General features: G+C 37.2%; 1 protein-coding gene across 1 annotated transcript; it reads left to right on the top strand.

Moving 5' to 3' along the window:
- The first annotated feature begins 2644 nt into the window (after positions 1 to 2644).
- SEPTIN10 (septin 10) lies at positions 2645 to 20163 on the top strand. Its single transcript, XM_065651637.1, has 6 exons — positions 2645 to 2714; positions 7250 to 7411; positions 8896 to 8992; positions 9557 to 9725; positions 16969 to 17101; positions 19969 to 20163. Exons 1-6 carry the CDS (start codon positions 2694 to 2696, stop codon positions 20161 to 20163), a joined length of 777 nt encoding a protein of 258 aa, XP_065507709.1. The 5' UTR covers positions 2645 to 2693.
- Positions 20164 to 20840: the final 677 nt, after the last annotated feature.

Genomic DNA, 20840 nt, shown 5'->3' with positions numbered 1-20840 from the left:
GGTTGGCCTTGATGATCCTGAGGGTCTCTTCCAACTGAAATGATTCTATGATTCTATTGATTTATGAACAGCTTCCTGGATTCTTTTGAGTAAACTGGGCTACACTCTTGTTCTTACTGCAACAAAGAGCTTCAGATCAAAAATTCCTAAAATTCCAAGGTGGTGTTACTGAAGTATTTCTATACTTACAAATGTTTGCTCTAGTATTTTACTGTTATTCATAAAGTACCTGTGTTGAACCTCGTGATTTCACAGCTAGTTGCTTAGCTTTTAAAAATCTGTAGGAAATTAATTCACACCTTTAAAGAAACCAAAGTGTCAAGAGACTGTTTTGCTTATTGCTCATTAGTAGGTAAGTCTCTCTTATCTGTAGGATGAAAAAATTAAAAGATATTTAGTGCTCATTGTGAGAAAGGAACGCATGCAACCATCTTGCTCTGAGAAATCAGTTGACAAGTTTTTGTGTAAATTTGAGTTGTTGTGATAACACTTTCTGTGTTTAGTCGGTATTTATTTGATGTGCAAAATGTCTTCCCCAACCCTTCTGTTTAACTTTAGGGGAAACTGGAAGTGGGAAATCAACCTTGATAAACAGTTTGTTTAACACCAATTTTGATGACCCTGTGTCAACGCATTTTCTGCCAAGCGTACGACTTAGAGCCCAGACTTATGAACTCCAGGAAAGTAATGTTCTTTTGAAGCTGACCATTGTAAATACAGTGGGATTTGGTGACCAGATGAACAAAGAAGATAAGTAAGTGTCCTCTTGTTGCCCTGGTATGCAGAAGTTTTGATCACCAATTGCAAGTTGATTTTTCTTTGGGCTTTGTAGTAAATATTTGACTTACGTATGTTCCAAATATTTGTTTTCTCTGTATGCTGTAGTAAACATGATTTTCTTGGGCAGTGGTGCCCAGCAATTGGATGAGGGGCAATGGGCACAGACAGGCATAGGAGGTTCCATCTGAATATGAGGAGAAACTTCTTTACTTTGAGGGTGCCAGGGCACTGGAACAGGCTGCCCAGAGAGGCTGTGGAGTCTCCTTCTCTGGAGACATTCAAAACCCTCCTGGACACATTCCTGTGTGATCTGCTCTGGCTGAACCTGCTTTAGCAGGTGGGTTGGACTAGATGATCTCCAGAGGTCCCTTCCAACCTCAACCATTCTGAGATTCTGTGATTCTTCTCATCTAGGAAATTATTTGAAAAATCAGATTAACTCTGCCCCTTTCTTAATGATATAATCTTTTATAAATGTGTGTCAATAAAATATGCAATAGCGACTAGAGTTTCTTTTGGGGTGGAGGAAGGCAGGGAGAAGGTTAATGAAACAATCAAACAGGTTATAAGTTACTGTAGATTATATAGGTTAGATCTACAGGATATTTAACAATTTGATTGGAACATATTTAGGACCTTAAACTGGAAGGAACAGCGTGTGGATTACTGAAAACCTTTGTTTTTTATATTGGACAGCTTAATCAGAAGTTGTAGAGGTACCATGCTAGTGTCTTTCAGAATGTTTTTTGTCTTTGCTTTTATGAATTGAAGGTTTTAAAATATTGAACTGTCTCAGCAGATTTTGTTTATTTCACCTTAATTGTAAAGAGTTTTAGCAATCCTTTGTGCTACATGAGTGGTAATTACAATAATGGTGGTAATTACCAATGAAGGTTAGAGAGTCGCATTAAGATTATCATGACAGCTATGCCTTATGAAATGACTGGAAAATAGCTGTAGCTAGTGATTGGGATGAATGAGGTGCAAGTAGATATTAGTATAGATATCAGAGGTTTTGATGTATGGTATAGAATCTGCCTTTTAGTCTTTCTTTTAATTTTGTGTGTAGCAATTACTTCTGACTTTTGCTAGCATTTGGTCTGGTTTGTAAACTTTGTGTAGCAGCAGAAAAGTAAGGGCACACTGCTTGAACATGTAGCAACGCTTTGTGTCAGAAAGCAGATTATAATCTGGTTTTAAGTAGGATAAAGTATACTTAAACAGTACTTACTGCAAATCAGATTTACTTTATTCTCTTACATTCCTGCTTTTCAATTTTTCTCTATTGTTTAAGAGCTCTCTCATGTACAGTACCGCATCTTCAGAAGATAAAGGAGGTCCTGTTTCTTGGTACTGGTAATTGCATGTTCCTTCTGTGCTTGTATTGTCCCTAAGAGTTTCTTGTATCTTCCTTGTATCTAAGAGTTCTGCAGTAGCACAGCTTGATTGCCAAAATTTATAAAACGTCACTTAGGAGAATCTGTTATAACTAACTTTATGTAGCTTTTTTCACTAATAGTAGCTAGGACATATTATATCTGTATTAGGTGCACAATTCGTTTTTGAGTAGCCTTTCACAAATTAAGATTACTTGTACATTTAATTTTCTGCTGTACTGGCTAGACACTTGGGCAGCCTTTTGACATGTAAAGCAAAAATCCACAAACAATACAAGAGGAATTCCTTTTTTACTTTGGCTCTATTTAGGAGTAGCTAATCTCTGGTTGTTAAATTTTGTTTCTTACAGCTATCGGCCAATAGTGGATTATATAGATGCACAATTTGAAGCCTATCTTCAGGAAGAATTGAAAGTTAAACGTTCTTTATTTAGCTACCATGATACTCGCATCCATGTCTGCCTCTATTTCATTTCACCTACAGGCCATTCCCTAAAAAGCCTAGATTTGTTAACCATGAAAAGACTAGACAGCAAGGTAAGACTTCGGAACAGAGTTCTAAGAATTTGTCTCTAGTTTCTGAAGCATCTTGCAGCTTGTAGATCCTCCACCTCCTTTCAGTTCTATATCATGTGGTTGGTTTGGGGTGGTTTTTTTGGTACCGGTATACTTATGTTCAGAATAAACAGGTTCCACAAGTAGCTTGCAGTTCATCACATCATCATCATTTACAAATCAAAATGAGAGAGAGATATCTGTCAAGAGCGGTGCAAAAAGAAGCACAACGAGGTTTCAAAAAAATTAGAACCACACCAAATTTACTTTAACAAATGACTAACATCTTTTTGTGATTGGATAGGGTACCTTTCATGAGTGCTGTAATATTTGTAATGAAGCTTGTTTCTAGTTCACTATCGAGTCTTGGGACTGCTGGAAATTTGGCAAAGAGCGAGCTTTGCAGCAATGTGAAGATCTTTGTTACAGATAACTGAAGAGGCAAGGGCCACGAAGGGAACACCCTGCCAGCACGGCTTTTTCGAAGATAGGCTGCATTAATGTTTTAAACGTCACATCTTGATTTGCTTTGAAAGCTTAAAAATAGCAGTTTCTTGTGTGATTACTTTCACTTTCTAAATTCTTACATTTCTTCCTGTGTGAACTGGATGAAGCTAAATGTTTAACCCATTTTACGAAACCTTATATCGTTTGGGTACGAGTCGTTGAAATTTTGAGAAACTGGAAAACTGAAACGCGTTTGCTGTTCCTCCAGCCCTTTCCTTTGTGCTTTACTAGAGCCTCTCCTGCTAAATTTTCTTTCTGCGTTTACTTGTTTGTGAGATGTTTCTTCAAGATAACGAGGATCAAATCAGCTGTCTGTTCCGCATTTGCGATTGCTGAGCACATTTGGTATTTTTGTAATTTTGTTTGTGAATGTATTTTGCATTTTGAGCTTTCTCAATAGCACAGAGCAAGTGAGGGGGAGGTATGATGGGACAAAGGTAGCGGGAGAACTGGGTCACTTCTTTCTGCTAGGCTGTTGCTTTATGCCAGATTAAAATGTTAGTGAAATGATTCTGTAATACAAACTAAATAGCTAAAGAGACTTGATACTAGAAAATGGGACAGTTTCATGGAGCATATTGTTCCACTCAGAGTTTCAAGTTGGAGGTTGTGTTAAGCCACAAAAATACTTGGTTTCTAGGTTATGCCCTCTCTTTACTGAACTCGTTTTAAAACACTGTTTCTTCCAAAAGAAAAGGAAATGGATCCATGAGTCCCAGCATCCTGAGAAAATATTTTTCCATCTGGATGAAATGAAAGTAATTCTGCTTTGGGGGATTTTAGCTTCTAGCCACCTACTCTAAATATTTTTGGTTCTGCTTTGGCTCAGAGAGAACATGAGCGGCAGGTAACTTTGTTGTTTTATCCTTTGCAATGACCTCTGCTTTCAGATTTTACTACAGAAATACGCATATACACACAGACACACAAAATGTACTTTAACTGTAGTTTGGTTTCCATCTCATTGTGGAACACGTTTGCGATGCTTTTAGTACTGAATTCTCCTGGTGGCAGTTCAGAACTCGGGATTTCTCAGGATGTGGGAGTCCCTGGGCACGTTCACTGAGTACAGGATTCCATAAAGAAAAGGTGGTACAACAACATGCCTACATCTAGTCTGTAAGTCTCTGTCAAAAGTTGTCTTCAGTTTCTTCCTGTATCCACCACAGTGTACAGTGTTATCCTTTTGTTATGGTCTGCTTGGTATACAACAAGACCACGTTACACAGCTCAAAGAGGATTCTTGGAATAGAATAGGGTCATCCTATATTGTCTTTTTACTCATGGGAGAAAAAAGCAGGCATATCTAAGGGCAATTAATTTTTCTCTATTGCTTATAAATTGGACGACTAGCTAAGAATTTGGCATCTACCTTTTAGACATTGCAAAGTCCTGTGGTTTTGCTTAGGACTGAATCACTACAGACCAGGTTTCTTTCACAGATTAAGGGAATCTTCTGTATGATTTCTTGCTAGGAACTAGTGATTATTCAACTAATGCAACTGCATTTTTAAGTCATTCTTGTCAAATTATATACAGATTACTGTTGTCAGGAAATGACGTGTACCTTGTGGGGTATGAGGGTTTTTTTTCTTCAAAAAGAATTTTTGGAAATTTTTGTACTGATTTGTAGAGATACACATTCAATGAGCCTGCAAGATATCAAGCAATAATAATTTCAAGTATACGTATTGTTTTTCCTTCTTTATAGCATAAAGGGGCAACAGATGTTTTCGTGTTGCTGTAAGGTGTTACGTGAAAATCTTAATTTAGAGTAATGGCATATTTTCTAATGGGAGGAGAAGCGACACTTTGCATTTCAGGGAGAAGGCTGATCAGAGGCCTGAATTTGCTGCTGGCAAACACAGAAGTGATGTGGATGGATAAAGTTTATCCTGGTGACTTTATATGGTCAGTCTGCATTGTTATTGAATGAGACAGTCTCAGCTGCTTCTTCCCATTGTGCATGCTTAAGTGTTTTGGGCAGCCAGTTCCCTGGATGAGGGAACTGATTTAGACTGAAAGCTGAAGATACTTGCTTGGTTAGGGCACTGATCAAGCTGAAAAGTGATATGTCTCCTTGGACAGCTGTGCAGATTTTAGTTCTACCTGGCAATGAGCAGCTGCAGGCAAAGGGAAGGGCAGGACTGTTGGCTTTATAGCAAGTGTAGACATTTACATCGGATTAAATCGATTCTGTATTAATGGCTGATAGCTTTCTAGCAAAAGTCAGTTTTGGAGTTGGTGAGAGTTGTAGCTGGGGAAGTGGTTGGAAAGGAGTCGGTTACTGAGGGAGTAGTAGGCAGAGGGGGGAGCAGTGGGACTTGGGGCACATCTGTATGCGATCCAAATCAGCACAATTTAAGTCTCTTGTTAGTACAAATGTGTGATTTCAATTAATGTTATTCTTGGATGAAAGTACTGACATACTAATTTTCAAGTAATCCTTAGGTGCTGCAAGCAGAAACTAATTTTGTTGAACAGATTTAAGCAAAGAGAACTTTTTTTTTTGTTGTTGCTTATATAAAGCCAAAGTAGTATTGCTTTTAAATTTTAATACAATGGTTGTGATTTAACATCAATTTTGATATCTGTAATCACAGTTTCTGGTGATTTTCCTTTTCTTTTGTTACTGGTCTCCTCAGTAGTCTTTCTCTGCTATTCATTAACTAAGAAATTCTCTCCTAATTAACAAGTGCTTGAAAAGCTTTGATGTTGAAAAGACAGAGTAAAGGTTAATTTAATTCCGAGGACTCTGTTCCATCCCTTTTTAAAGCTATATGATAGAAAACCTAAATTGATGTCCCTCAGCTAATTTGATTGAAGCTGTGAATTACTCCTAGCTGTAATAGATTGTTTATATAATCTTCAATTAACTCAGTTATAAAAAAAATTCTAGCATTTTATTTGATTTTAGATATTTTACCCCATATGTGCTTAGGTTGTGTATGCTACACAATTAAGGACTATCATGAGGTAATCTGAGAAGACATACTTTGGAGCTGGCATGCTTGTTTTTTCATTTGGACTTTTTGCTTAAGAGAGAAGACTTATTTAAAAAAATAATTTTTGAATCCATTCTTGAGATTCCATGTGTAGGCATTTCCATTCAGACAGAATATTCAGGAAAATAAGAAGAATGTGTGTGGGTTTTTTCTTCCCCCCCTTCCTTCCTTTTTGCATCTATGATCAAGGAACTGTAAAACCCTTGTCTTCTGAAATCTGGAAGAATTATTTGTATTGTTCTCTCAAAATATTTGGACGTGGGCATTAATTCTTTGTATCTAATTCTGGAAAATGCATATTATGGGAGTGGTGATAGTATTTTTAAGACAAAATTGGCATCTACTACCTTCCTAAGTTACTGTTGTAACTATTTTAGGAAATAGGGCAGTTTACCTTAGTAGAACTAAATTTTGAGTTCCGAATAATTAGTGTAAAGACTGATAAGCAAGATTTTTCAGTCTTTGTCAGTCCTCTGCTTGCATCAGATACCTGAGAAACTCTTTGCTGCAGTGTTGAGGTGAACAAGATGTTGTAGCTGAAAGGAACCTAAGGAAGAGGCTCAGAGGTAGGTGGGGTTTAGTAGCCATGTTCTTTTTCTTTGTTTATTTAAACTGTCGACTTTCATTTAACACCTGACCAATGTCTCCCAGTGCTGTAAACGAAACCAATTATTTTTTTAGCAGAGATAAATACTTAATGTAATTTAGTTAATAAGTAGGCGTTGCTGTTCTTTTGAGTACTTCACTGCGTGAGACCACCTTCCTTGTTCTTTTCTCAGAATCGATTAATTTTAAGGGAGTATATTAAATAATCTGTTCTTATTTTGTTAAATGATGCCAGTGAATCTATTTTTCGTGGTTTGTGAAGCTTGGTTATCAATTGATGGAAAAACTTGGACTACAGGGGATGTTTTAAAGAGCGTATCACCAAACAGTAAAATTTCTAAAGTAGGTCACCTCGAAGTTGAAGTCTTACACCTTTCATATAATTTGTATCATTAATAGGTGAACATTATACCAATTATAGGCAAAGCAGACAGCATTTCTAAAACTGAACTACAGAATTTCAAGAACAAAATAATGAATGAATTAATTAATAATGACATCCAGATATACCAGTTTCCAACTGATGATGAAACCGTTTCTGAAATTAATACCATCATGAATGTAAGTAAATGACAAAGACATTGATATTTCAGTACTAAAGCATCACCCTCTAATGCTGATTCATGCCTCTTTATTTTTGTTTATTTATTTTTCTTTTTCCTTAAAAAGCTTTTTTGTTTGTTTGTTTTTCCCCTACTCCAAATCTTCCTGTCCCTCTGTTGTTGACACCACTTGTTTTAGGAGGCTTTTTCTTTTCTGGCTCAGCAGCAGAATAGAGGTTCTCCCTCATACATACTTCTTCTGATTTCTGGATAATTAATATATAATTACTAACATAGATGGGCAGATTTGCTTTGCTTTTTTCCTCAGCAAACACTACCTTACATCTGTTAGGGAAGACATTCAAGTGCTTGTTTCTCCAGTTTTCTCTGGTCTTTACGACAGCAAGTCTTCCATCTGCTTTTTCCTTTTACTTAGTACATTCATTTGAAATGAGGACAATTTTTTTCTGGGGATTAAGAAGTCAGATATAATTCTGGCTTTTTTACTATTGTCCTTTCATATCCTCCCAGGAGCATCTGCCAACTTCAACTAAGCTTGTGAAGCTACACATCATTGCTTTGAGTCCTCTGTCTGTATTTGCTGTTCATGTGTATATATCTTTGTAAATGCACATGAACATAGGTTTGCATGTACTGGGCTGCACCGGAGTGTATGGCTCTGCCATCCCCACCTCTGTCCCTTGTGCCAGGGAGTGAGGATGTGCAGGCTGCCATTCAGTAACAGGTCCTTCTGCTGGGGAGAAAGGTGCTGGGCTCTTACCTTTTTTGTGCTCTGCTAGTGATTTATTTTCCAGTTAATAATGTGTTTTTTTATTCAGTAGTGGGTCAGCACGCAGTCAGTACCCAGGCGGTATTTCTGGCCATTTGGCCAAGCCCACAGCAATAACCATACCTCAGGTTCAAACCTGTGATTGCCTCATGGCTGTTACTGGGGATATGAACTGCCTGAATGCCAATCAGAGGGATGTGTTTCAGAGCAGCTTTCGATTTACTGCTGATACTCTTCCTAATGCAGCTCGGAATGTAGTCGGCTGCCTTTGCCACTGGGGCAAACCTGCTGAATCAGGCCCAACCTGTTGTCCACCAGGAACCCCACGTCTTTTTCTGTAAAGTGACTTTCCAGACAGTTGTCCCCCAGCATGTACTGGACCATGGGGTTATTCCTCCTGGCATGCAGGACTTGACATTGTTCTTGTTTGAACTTCATGAGATTCCTGTTGGCCTGTTTCTACAGCCTGTCGAGGTTCCTCTGAACTGGCGGGTCTATCAGCCATTCCTCTCGGTTTTGTTAGTGTAGCTTGACTTTCGTATCAGTAGTTAGACTAGCTACTGATCCTTTCAAACTAATTTTTTGTTTGAAATTGCCTGTTGGCTTTTCCTGAAATGGTGTTATTTTCCTGTAATTTGTTTCTGGAGTGTTTGCTTTTCAGTTCTGACATAAGAATGCTGAGACAGAAGACTGTATTGGTGTGACTCTTACAGGGGCATTTGCCGTTTGCTGTAGTAGGAAGTATGGAAGAGGTGAAAATTGGAAACAAAACGGTGAGAGCTCGTCGGTACCCTTGGGGCATTGTACAAGGTAAATGAATTCTCGAAGGTATTTTTACAAGATTTTTATCTTTTACTATTGAAGTATAAAATTCACCAATACTAAAAGGGGCTGGTATTGTCCACTGATGCCATATTGATTGTATTTTGGATCAACAGTTTAAGGAGTTTAGCAATTGATACTCGAAGTGTGCACTAACTGTTTCATCAGCACTGATGCATCTCTGGAATCGAGGTGTATGTAGTTTTTGAGTAGGTTAGCATGGTGTCAGTGTCTCCACCAGTACCAAATTTCAAAGTTTTATGATTGTCAGTAAAGAATGGGGAAAAAAAGAGAGAAGTTTATAATTGTTCAACTCGAATGGGGAATCAGGACGTGTTGGAACATGTTCCTCAGTACTTACAGTTAGTGCTTCAATGTGTATACTAGAAATTATAAGGAAGTATAAAAGGTGTAATAAACAATGAGATACTTTTTCCTGGAAGTATAATTAGTAGACTAAATAAATAAATCTCAATGCTGTTTAAAATACGTTTTGACAATTTTGCTACTTGCACATAATAATAAGAAAATCTTCCTCTTTTAATGGATTAGTGGAAAATGAGAACCACTGTGACTTTGTAAAGCTTCGCAAGATGCTTATTTGTACAAATATGGAAGACTTAAGAGAGCAGACTCATGTACGCCATTATGAGTTGTACAGACGCTGCAGACTGGAGGAGATGGGCTTCAGAGACATTGACCCTGAGAATGGAACAGTCAGGTAAAGGACTTCATGTGCAGCACTTGCTTTCAGCATCCATTCAGTTCACATTTGACTGTATCAACCCAATATAGAGCAGGGTTCATACGTGGAATAGGTTTTCTAAGAGAGAAAGAATTTTTTTTTTTAATCAGAGTAAGTATGTAGCTGTTCATTCAGTTATCTTCATGGAGAAGTATATGGGATTATATGAGCTTTGCTTTTAAAGGCATACAAGCTAGTTGTATTTCTGAAATCTTTTTGTCATGGAGAATGTCAGTTTTCTTCAGGAACATATACTATTATGCTTTTAAAATTATTTTCCTTATATATTAGCATGCTGGTTTACTTTCACTCTTAACGATGTCTGATTCTGAACAATGGTTTGGTTGGACTCAAAGTTCAGAAGGAACTGAAGCAAAAACTTTGACAAAATGAATGGTTCAACTGTTGGCTTCCCACATTATTTGTCATAGTAACAACTGTCTAGCCTTTTCAGGTCAAGAAATCTCTTCCTAGACTGTAGGCAGTTCATAGAAGATTCCAAAGGAAAGTCAAGCAGAGAGTTAGAGACACTTAGTTGTTTCATGTAGTAAACCTGCTTTTTGCAGGAAGTATTTACAATTTTGGTATCCAGTTTGCTTAATCTTTTATTTCCAATTCTGTCTTCTCCCTCTTCCAACTTCCTTTGGTCACGTTATGTGTGGGACTGTATTTTTTTAAGTGGTTAGAATCCCAGTGGGGAAGAACTGATGCTTCAGGAGTTGTTCAAGCCTTCATGGTTTAGCCAAGTGCTATTATTGCATAGACACGGTGGAAAATACTGACTTAGACCAGACATGAAAACAAAATATGACTTTGCATTGAAAACAGCTTCTAGTGCTTTGAACTGACTGATTTGTTTACTTCTTGTTTTACTTAATGATCGGATTGTCTTTTTATGACGTTTTATGGCATTTTATGATACCATAAAAAGGGAAGAGTATTTAGAGGGTCAGTATGTAGTGTAATTAGCAGACTAATGTGGCCATACCCATAAGGCAGGGGTGTCAAACTCGTTTTCAGCAGGTAACTACTCCTACATTTATACAGTCTTAAAATTACATTCGGCCCTTTGAAGGCAACCGCGAGGCTGATGTGGGCCCCCAGTAAAAATGAATTTGACATCCCTGACATAAGGTGTTTTATGAACCCACTGAGAAAACAATAAAAAGTGTCATCTTCAGTAGTGTAAAAGAAAACGTCTCTCTCTATAGAGGAAGGTCAGTGCTTCCCATTTTGCAGACTTGTAAAGCTAAATATCTTTCATAATATGGACTATCCTGTTCTTCTAGGCAAAAATGTGTTACTAAATTGTCATCCTCTTTGTCCATAAACATCTTTACAATACATACGCTTGTATTCTAAGATCTGTAGTTTTAAAGTACAGTTGATATTGCATAGCAGTATATGACTGATGATTAAAATGTCATGCTACTTGTGTAAATGATCAAAGTGCATGTTGAGAAGTCATATTTTGTGCCTGTGATGTAGCTGTCAACATACTAAATTGGGTAATTGGAATTGGGTTATTCTATGTAAATTTAGAAAATTTCTGCTAGACTTGAATAATTGAACGTTGACACTAGAGTAGCTAACACACCCTGCTTTTTGGCATGTTGTGAAAAAGCTGCCTGTGCAGTTCCTGTACCACTCTTCTGGATTTAAAAGTACAACAGTAGTTTATTCATCCAAAATTTTATGCAACTGTAAAGCAAAACCAGTAATTCTTGGATTTTCAGATATCTTGTGAGATGGGTCATGGGCAGACCTAAAGGCTTTTCACTAAAGGCTTTTCAGACCAAAAGGCATTCACTCTTACATGTGAAAGAACCTTTTGTCAAGCTTTATTTTTTATGGGAGACATGGAAAGATATTATTTCAGCACATAACAGAAATACATTTTCATCTTTATTACTAGTTGCAAGGATGGAAAATAAAGATAGTAGTAGTCTGAAGTGACTGTCTTATGTACACTTTAAAAAATCCCTATTCCCTAATCCTATATTTTTTCTGAATTTGTGTCATAATAACTCTTTCATTTGTTTACTTGCAATCACATTTTAAAAAGTACCTTTTTCATTAACCAGATTTCCAGGGAAAATGAAGTTTACATGATCAGTCTGTTAGTCTCTCCCTAATAACTTATGAACCAACTCTCCCTTTTTCAAACTGCAGTAAAGGTTTGGATACTTCCAGGGGTGGGTTTACATGGTTAGTGTTCTCACTGCAGGAAAAGCAGAAGACCTCTGCTCCTACCAGTTGTTGGGCAGCCAATGTGCATTTGTTGTCAGTAAATCATTACCTCTGGATGAAGTACTGTCTTTTGAAACTCCTAGGAGCTTGGCAGTGCTGCAGTAGGATGAGAAGGTCATGGCTGATTTGGAAGTAGCTGAGGCTACTGTGCATCAGTGTACCATGCGAGTACTCACAATAAGTAAACAATATTTAGGAAGTATTAGGGACACTAACTGTATAGTTAAAAAGTTGTAAAAATGCAAGCAGGGCTTTGGCTATTAGAGTCATTGAGATAATAGAACATAAAATCATCCATAGGAATTTGGGTTATTCTGCTGCTTTCAGGAGACCTGGTTTATACTGGCATTTTAGCAAACCATTATTTATGTAAATTGGATAGCAATAATTAGCATAACATAAATTAATAGGTAATTGGGAACTTAATAAATCTCATTCATATACCTTGCAAAAGCAATATACAAAACTTTTTTATGAAGAAATCAGTTTCATAGTGGAGTGTCATACCAAAAGGTCATGAGAATTGCAGTCATGTATATACCATATCAGATTAAAACTCAACATGTGGTAAACCACTTTAAAAATGAAGAATCCACCATATGGTGCTTCAGGGAATATGTGGAATACCATCTAAGGCTGAACTTAGTCATATAGGTATAATTTGGTTTCCAAGCCATGAAAAGCAGCCAGTCAGGAATGGGCTTGGAAAGTCTGTTATGGCAACATCTATGTAACGAAGTCAATGGATAGCAGAGTATTTGGGGGGGTAGTGTATGCATTTTATGCAGTATCTGTTGGATGTAAATCCAGGAAGGGCTTTTATTATCATTTTTTAATACTTCGAATTAGGATTTGCATTTCTTCGTTGTTGAAAAGTAAAGATAGACCTTTTTTGTGTGGATGATATAGTCCTGTCTTTTTGATTGTTCAATTATGCCTGTTAGGAACATGAATTCCTAGTTCCAGGTCAGTCTCAGCAAGAGATAATTAGCGAGATGTCCTGAATGGAGAAACTGAGGATTGTTGAAAACAGAAATCTAGACATGAAGAGTGCTTCCAGCCAAACAGACTTCTAAGTATATACATATCTAGTAAGCTTAGATGTTTGCAAGAGAGGAGAGGATTACTACTGTTTTGAAGTTGGACATTTTGTAGATCCATTTTCCAGTCTCAGCTATGTTGTTGCTTAAGGGGACATTATTGTTTTGAACGAAGAAAACTAATAGGCAAGACTGATATTCAGGCTGTATGCTTACGTATTTGGATTCTCTGACGTTAATAATTCTCTCGTTTAGTTGTTTTTCTGTGCTCGTATTTACAATCTTTTCTTCATCATAATTGCAGTTAAACATAATTGTAACATAAGCATCTCGGTTTCTCAGTATGTGGGCAGTCACATATTACATGCTTTGTTCTTCCCAGAAACTGGGCTATTCAGACCTTGCAGTTCTTGAGCAAAAACATGTTAATTTTTCAGTCTATTTTGAGGATGATGACAGAAAAACAGGAAGGATCCAGTAATGTGAGTAAGTTTACATGTAGAGGCAGGTTGATATGACTGTGGTTGTCTTTACTAAGAAAGGAAACCTGGTATCTGAAAAGCTATTAGACTTCTTCCTCAAGAAGTCACTTGGGAATGGAGTTCATCAGACTGACTGCAGACCTTTGTATTTGAGCTAAATATTTTAACCTCTGAATAGTAAGACTGAACCACATCCAGAATACCTGTTTTTCATGCTTTCTCTGGGAAAATGGTAATTATTTAGATCTCCCACATCCTTAATGTTGCTTAATATCAACGTAGGTAGTTCACTGAGTCAAGTGACCATGCTAAAAATACCTGCCACTAGTTAACTTTTAAATTTGTTAGTTTTTGTGATATACCTTCATTGATAGTGGAATGTTATGCAAAAAGTTACAAGTGTAGTTTTCAAATTTGAAAGTTTTTTTAAATTTAAATGAACAAACTGTAAAATATTGTGTAAATATCTGTGTTCAAAGTGCACAAACATTGTGTTCCATTGGGAGTTTAATTCACTTCAGTAAGAATCTTTATTTATGAACATAACGTGTTTGATTTGCATCTTTATATTTAGGCTTCCATGTTCTGAGTCTTATGCAGATGGAGAAACTGTATGTCAAAGCTGGCCTTCTGAGGAAAGGTAGGTGATAGTGCTGTTATGAGGAATGTAATGAATTAGTAAGATGTAGACTTTCTTCACAATCCTTTCCCTTCCACCAAAACCTCAACAAGAATACATGATTTAAATAATTATCTTTAACATATCAAGTTTACAAGTGGTTTTGTACAGAGTATAAAATTCTAGAGGTCCAACCCAGAGGAATGAGAGAATCTGTGAGTTTGATTTTCGTAATATGCTATATGAGAAGCAGTGAAACCAGTCTTCAGGTAAAAAAAGTGTTTTACTGTGAGCAATGGATGCAGTAATGTTGAAAGGATTGGCTTAAGATCTGTTGAATTATGTTCCCCTCCTCCCCAAGCCTCCTAAAGCCAAAGATTGTTTGAATCATTATGTTGCAGATATGCCAAACACAGAAGAAGAGAGCTTGTTTTAATTTTGTCTTTGTGATTTCCAGACCAATTTAGTCTAGGGGGCAGGGGGAATTTAAAACCCACGCTTTTATTTCTTCTCTTCCTTATACATGTAATTTGATTACTTAGTATATCAGTGTCTTCAAAGCTAATCTTTTACTAATTTCAAGACAAAATTGCTTTTACCTGATAAACTAGCTTAGGTTGTGTCTAAAGGTGTCCACATAATGAAATGAAGATACGATTGCCCATGTTAGCTTAGTCTAGCACTTGCTCTCGCAGCTTTTTTTGCACTCAAAGGTAGCATGTCAGCGAGCAGAACTGACACAGGGCCCAGAAGTGGGTGTAGTGAGGTTGGTAGCACTTGAAAAACCTGTGCTGTAGCTTTACTGGTATTACATATGCTGTCTATACTTAGAGATAGTGTGAATTAATATACCTGTGTGAAAACCATGCCCTCGTTGCACATGGTAGGTACAATTTTAGGATGACCTAAGTTACTTCATAGCTGATAGAAAAACAACACCCCCCCGCCCCCAACCCTCCAAAACAACCAACAAACCAAAACCAAAACAACAAACAAACAAAACCCACCAAAAGGTGGTTGTTCTGAATTTCTTTTGTTGCAATGTATTGCTCAAATAAGAGTGGGAAAAGTGCTCTGACCTTGAGATCTTACAAACATTAAGTCTGCATGTGCAATTTCAAGATAATTCTTCTCGCTCTTTAGATTATATTTTCGATACAATCAAGAAATTTTAGGATTGGGAAGCTGTCCAGTCATTCCAAATTTAAATACAGAAGAGAGATTTTAAATCTTACTGTTGCTCTAAATAATTTTTAGATATCCTTTTTCATAAGTCTTTCCATTTATAAATTGTTTAAATAGAATCAGTAAAAGATGAGACTTAAAAACTGGTACAAAACTGTTTACGTGCATTAAAATATAAAGCAAATTTAAGTATTTTATATATTTATTTTACATCGGAGTGGAAGGCATGAGGTACCTGCCAAAGGACAGTAACTCGTGATAGCTGAGAAGGGCTGACTAGTCAGCCCTTGGGAAGTGTTAGAAGAGATTAATGGTGTAAGAGAATAAGAGCTAGAACATTATCCATATTTTGATCTGTTCATAAGCCGTGTCCTACAAGATACTGGACAGATACTTTTGTTTCTGTAATAACCATTAGCACAGCTCTGATCCACCCGTTCTGCCTCTCTGGAATCTTGTGACTTAGAGAAGTTTGTGTTAAGTGTTTTGTTGGAAGAACTTGTGTCGTTCCGTTCCGCAGGAATGCTTTTCAAAGGTAGAGTGCACTTTGGTTGATGAGATAAATCTGTGTACAAGCTCTGCGCCTTTTTCCCTCAAAAACAGAACTTCTCCTGCCAGCACTGAGTGATAGCAGTAGTAGTATAAACCCTGAAAATGTCAAACCTCTAGTACTATGTGAATAAATTACCAGCATATCTTAATTTGCTATGATATGCTTTGATATGAAGGAAATTCCTGAATTCCAAGTAGCTCTTGTTTGGAGGGAAAAAATTGCTTTGTGTACTGAAGTGTCTAGTAGAGTAACCTTTACAATTTTTTTAAAGGGAAGGGAGGCATAGATTTAAAAGTAATGTTTTGATTACTTGCTGTTCTGTTTTGTTGCCAGATATTTGGTCAATGATCTGAACTAATTTACACCTCCAATATAATTTCAAATATAAGTGTGGTATGTATGCAGTATAGTAGCTTCTGGGAGAGAGGATTCAGGAAAAAACAAGCAGTATTGAGGTTTCGGCTGATGCATGTTGGAAAGCAACTCTTATCTTTTGAATGCTGAATTACTTAGGAAATTGTATTTAGTCTATATTAATGTAACTCTGCCATATTTAAATTTTGACATTATATAAAGAGGTTGCTATGTATTTTGAGGGTTCTGTTGTTTTCCTTTTCATATAGGAACGATCAGTTAGTTTGTTAATGTTCCAGATGCATTGTTTTCGTAATGTCCTATGTTAAGACTGAAGTTTCACAACGTGTAAATTTTAGGGAGTTTTTCTAGCAATTTCAGTGTCTTATTCGTAAGTAACTGAAAGAAAAAGGTTATGCATGTTGGAGGCAGAAAGTTATAACTCAAGTCTTTTAGTATGTGAGATTCCTAAAGTGCTGTATTTAGTTCAAAATGTAAATTGCTCAGGACTTGTTAGCATAAATAATTGTACTCGGGGTTGTTTACTTCAATAAAAATTCAGAAAGATAAGATCCTTGTTTCTGTTTAGGTTTGTTTATGATTTTTTTTAGTGGGGAGGCTGTAGAAATTAGTATTTCAGATGACTATTAATTGTTTAAATAAAGTTCCAGATTCTTGGTTTTCCACATTGAATAGAGCAGCATTCTGGAGACTTGCTTACATTTTTGGACTTCAGTCTCCAGGAAGCCATTGAGGCAGAGAGGCAGGAGTTCCACCTTGAACTGCGAAGGAAGAAGGAGGAGATAAGACAAGAGTTTGTGCAGAGAATGAAGGAGAAAGACGCAATATTGAAAGAAGCAAAGCAACAGGTAAGCGTGCCTGTCTGTCTTGAGTTTGTTTGCTGCCATTTGGAACAGTTAAGTTCTTAGCAAAATCGCAGCTAGTTGATATTTATAATTTCCTGATATTTTGAGGGCAGTGATGCTTAAAAGCAGATTGATTACACGGATTGATTGGATTAGCAGATTCATTAAACACAAGCAACTGAGAACAAGTCTGATGAGGAGCAGCTGAGGGAATTGAGGCTGTTTAGCCTGGAGAAAAGGAGGCTGAGGGGAGACCTGATTGCTCTCTGCAACCACCTGAAAGGAGGTTGTAGCATGGAGGGGGTTGGTCTCTTCTCCCAAGTAACAACAGGACAAGAGGAAATGGCCTCAAGTTGCACCAGGGGAGGTTTAGATTGGGTATTAGGAAAAAATTATTCCCGGAAAGGGTTGTCAGGCACTGGAACAGGCTGCCCAGGGAAGTGGTGGAGTCACCATCCCTGGAGGTGTTTAAAAGACTTGTAGATGTGGCACTTTGGGACATGGTTTAGTGGTGAACTGGGCAGTGTTAGGGCTATGGTTGCACTCGATGATTGTAAAGGTCTTTTCCAACTAAATGATTCTATAAATGGCAGCCTTTTTTTTTTTTCTTATGGAAGGAGTGAGCTAGTGATCTAAAGCAGAGGTGTCAAACTCATTTTCATGGGGGGCCACATCAACCTCACAGTCCTTCAAAGTGCTGAATGTAACTTTAGGACTGTATAAACATAGGAGTAGTTACAGTTACAACCGCGAGGCTGATGTGGCCCGCAGTGAAAATGAGTTTGACACCCCTGGTCTAAAGGCTTTTGTGGATAGCTGGGACAAGTCAATAGAGTAGGAGGTGATATGGTGAAGTAAGAGAGTGGTGAATATAATGGTTGGACGTTTCTTTGTCTTCTCTAGCTGTATGCTGAGAAACTTAGGTATGCCACAGCAGCACCGTAGGTGTTTTTCATGCATAGGTTGCTCTGTAAAAAACAAGATTTCACAAAAAAAATCCCCTAGGTTGTTTTTCAGCCTAAGAGACTGGGGCATGTATGTTTGTTTGACCTCCAGGTTCAGTTATTAAATATAAGCTTAACCTTCATGTTGAGAGGTTTGCAAGTGGGAAGGAGGGATGGTCTTTTTGTTTTGTTTTTAAAATCTCATCTGTTCCCAGCTGTCTTAAGAATATTTGGAGATGTGGAACATTTCTTGAATTTGTTATTGAAGATTTAGTCCTATCAAGCTGGACTGGCAAAACAGGTTATTCTCATCTACTTGCTGCATGACTTTATCGTGCTCATGCATATTTATTTTCAAACACTGGTTTAATTGAAATTGGAAACCTGTGTATATTAATATTCTTTTCTGTACCTCAGTCTCCTAGCAAAGATGTAGCAGTTTTTGCAAGGAGTTCAGGTGAATGTTTTAAATAAGAAGGCACCTTAAGACTTTGTTTTCTAAATCTGTTAAGTCCTCCATGCTACTTGTGAAGAAAAAAAAATCAGGTTCAGTCCTTCTCAGTGTGAGGTTATCCAACTGGAAGAATACTTGGCCTTGTTCAAAGTAGATTCAGCTAGGTCTTACATAGTATCTGTGGTACCCCTTGATGTTTTTCTTCTATGATTTAGATGCAGTGGTTTGTGAGCTCTGCATATTGCAATTGAATTATGGATAGTGTTTTTTCCAGTTCCTGATGTGGGAAAGCGATCATGCAGTCACTCCTAAAAAACATTTGTCACATACTTTTGCAGCTCGTTCTCTGAGAGTGTGTGTGCGTACCTGGAAACTAAAGACAAACAGGATTTTCTGTTGTACTTAAGATTGCTTTCTCCTTCTTCATTTAGAGGAAACTCGTGGGTGCAATGTGCAGCATTATCACTCCCGAGACTTACAGTTGCTTAGGACCTGCCTCTTTCTACTTCGAATGTTTTTATTGGCATACCTGGTTTTGCAATGCATCTGGTTCACTGCTGCAATGAAATAAATAAATGAATCATATACCACATACACAAAACCTGACAGCTCTATTGTGCAGAACAGGCATACTGTTACACTTATACTTGTTGTTATTTCTTAGTTCCTTCTTTGCAAAGGATGGAAATAAATCTCTCTGATTTCTGTACCAGTGTAGCTGCACTCAGATTGAGTTACACCAGAACAGATGGACACAGAAGCAGGATTTGAGGAGAGTTTGTGTGTGGGGAGATGGGAGGTGAGGAGGGGTGGAGGGAAGTAGCCTTTGGTTATCCTGTGCGATTTCACAGTAGGTTTAAACTGGTCAAAATGCACCTGGAGAGTAAAATCCATTAATATGTAAAAAGAACAATCAAATAATAATTACTGCAGAAAAGCAGTTAACTGCCTGCAGCCCACAAGTAACTCCTCCAACCAGACTTCTTGTGTGTATACATCTTAATATGTAAATCTGATCAATATACATATTAATATATATATGTGAAAACACATACCTTTGTAACTATGGTGTGTACAATTTCTTGCCCCCTGGGTTTTAGGGAAGTAGATTCTACTTGCCAGATCCTGATTTAATCCTTCTGTTGGCAACTGTTTCCTTTCTAAAGCTCTCCTTAATTTTGATATAATAAAGATTAGTGAAATCTAATATTGTCTTAGTGCCTTCCATGGTTTCCACCTGTACTTTCTGTGTAGTAGCCTGGCTTCTATGAGAAGAATCTGATATGAATGATTATTTTACTGGATTGCTGTGTTTTAGTCCTATCCGTTTGGGTAAATAATTGCGATTTCTTATGACTTTTAACACAAGTTGAGGTAGGTTTTGCTGTTCAATTGCAGAGGGTTTTTGAATTGTGATAGCACCATCTGGTGTTACTAGTTGGAAATACTATTTTTTGTGCCTTTTAAAATAGTTACAGACTGAATTTGAACATCGTATGCTAATGCTTAAAGAAGCAAGACTGAAATTAGAGGAAATGGAAAAAGGCCTAGAAGATGAAATAGCTATGTTTATTCATAAGAAAGCTAATGCTGAATTACTCCAATCACAATCAACTTTCTCTACCCCTGCTCTTAGTTTGAAGAGAGACAAAGACCGCAAAAAGTAAGTGCTGATGCTAGTCATCAGAGGCAGCAATAAAAAAATTCTTTACATATCACTTTTATAACGCAAATTTCAGTAATCTTTTCTAAAAGATACGAACTTGCTTCTATTCTGTTACATGATAAGAGGACAAGAGTGTGTAAAATACCCTTAAAATACCCTCTTGCTTGGATTTACTTTCAGAGTAATTGCAGTATGTTCTATGAGCATTCTTCCTTTTTTTTTTTTTTTTTTTTTTTTGTCTTTTTTGTTTTTCCCTGAAGGAACCAAGGTTTTCGATTTGGAATCCTGTGCTTTGATGTCAGAGATGAAGAAATTGCGAATGTTCACGAACTGAGCGAGAGGGAGAGGGAGAAGTTAGAGAGGGAGAGAAATTCACTCAGAGAATTCCAGGAATAGTGTTTGATTGCAGTACTCAGGTTTTGAATGTAGGATATGTTAGTTTTATGAAGCAGTCTGCTGCTGTCCCATAATACTATATGTGTTTTCCTAGTACAGATTTTTGTGATGAGAGATTGATAAAATTGTCTGTAAAATTACACTGAGTGCAGAATATGACCTGATAAACAAACATTTCACTTTCTTCCCTCCCACCCACTTCTTTCTTCAATCCCAAAATAAAAGCTCGAATAAATTGTGGAATTTCAGAAATGTATCGAAAAGTAGTCTCCAGAATAGCAT

The sequence above is a fragment of the Caloenas nicobarica genome, chromosome 1 (assembly GCF_036013445.1).
Source record: "Caloenas nicobarica isolate bCalNic1 chromosome 1, bCalNic1.hap1, whole genome shotgun sequence".
NCBI lineage: Eukaryota > Metazoa > Chordata > Aves > Columbiformes > Columbidae > Caloenas > Caloenas nicobarica.
The sequence above is the reverse complement of the archived record's forward strand: the minus strand, read 5'-3'. Positions and strand labels throughout refer to the sequence as shown.

What these genes read in the sequence shown, in the direction of transcription:
- SEPTIN10 (XM_065651637.1), top strand. Translation starts at nt 2,694, where the DNA reads ATGAAAAGACTAGACAGCAAG. An exon ending in TGAAAAGACTAGACAGCAAG is followed by an intron (nt 2,715 to 7,249) that starts GTAAGACTTCGG and finishes TATCATTAATAG; the next exon opens with GTGAACATTATACCAATTAT. An exon ending in AAATTAATACCATCATGAAT is followed by an intron (nt 7,412 to 8,895) that starts GTAAGTAAATGA and finishes TGACTCTTACAG; the next exon opens with GGGCATTTGCCGTTTGCTGT.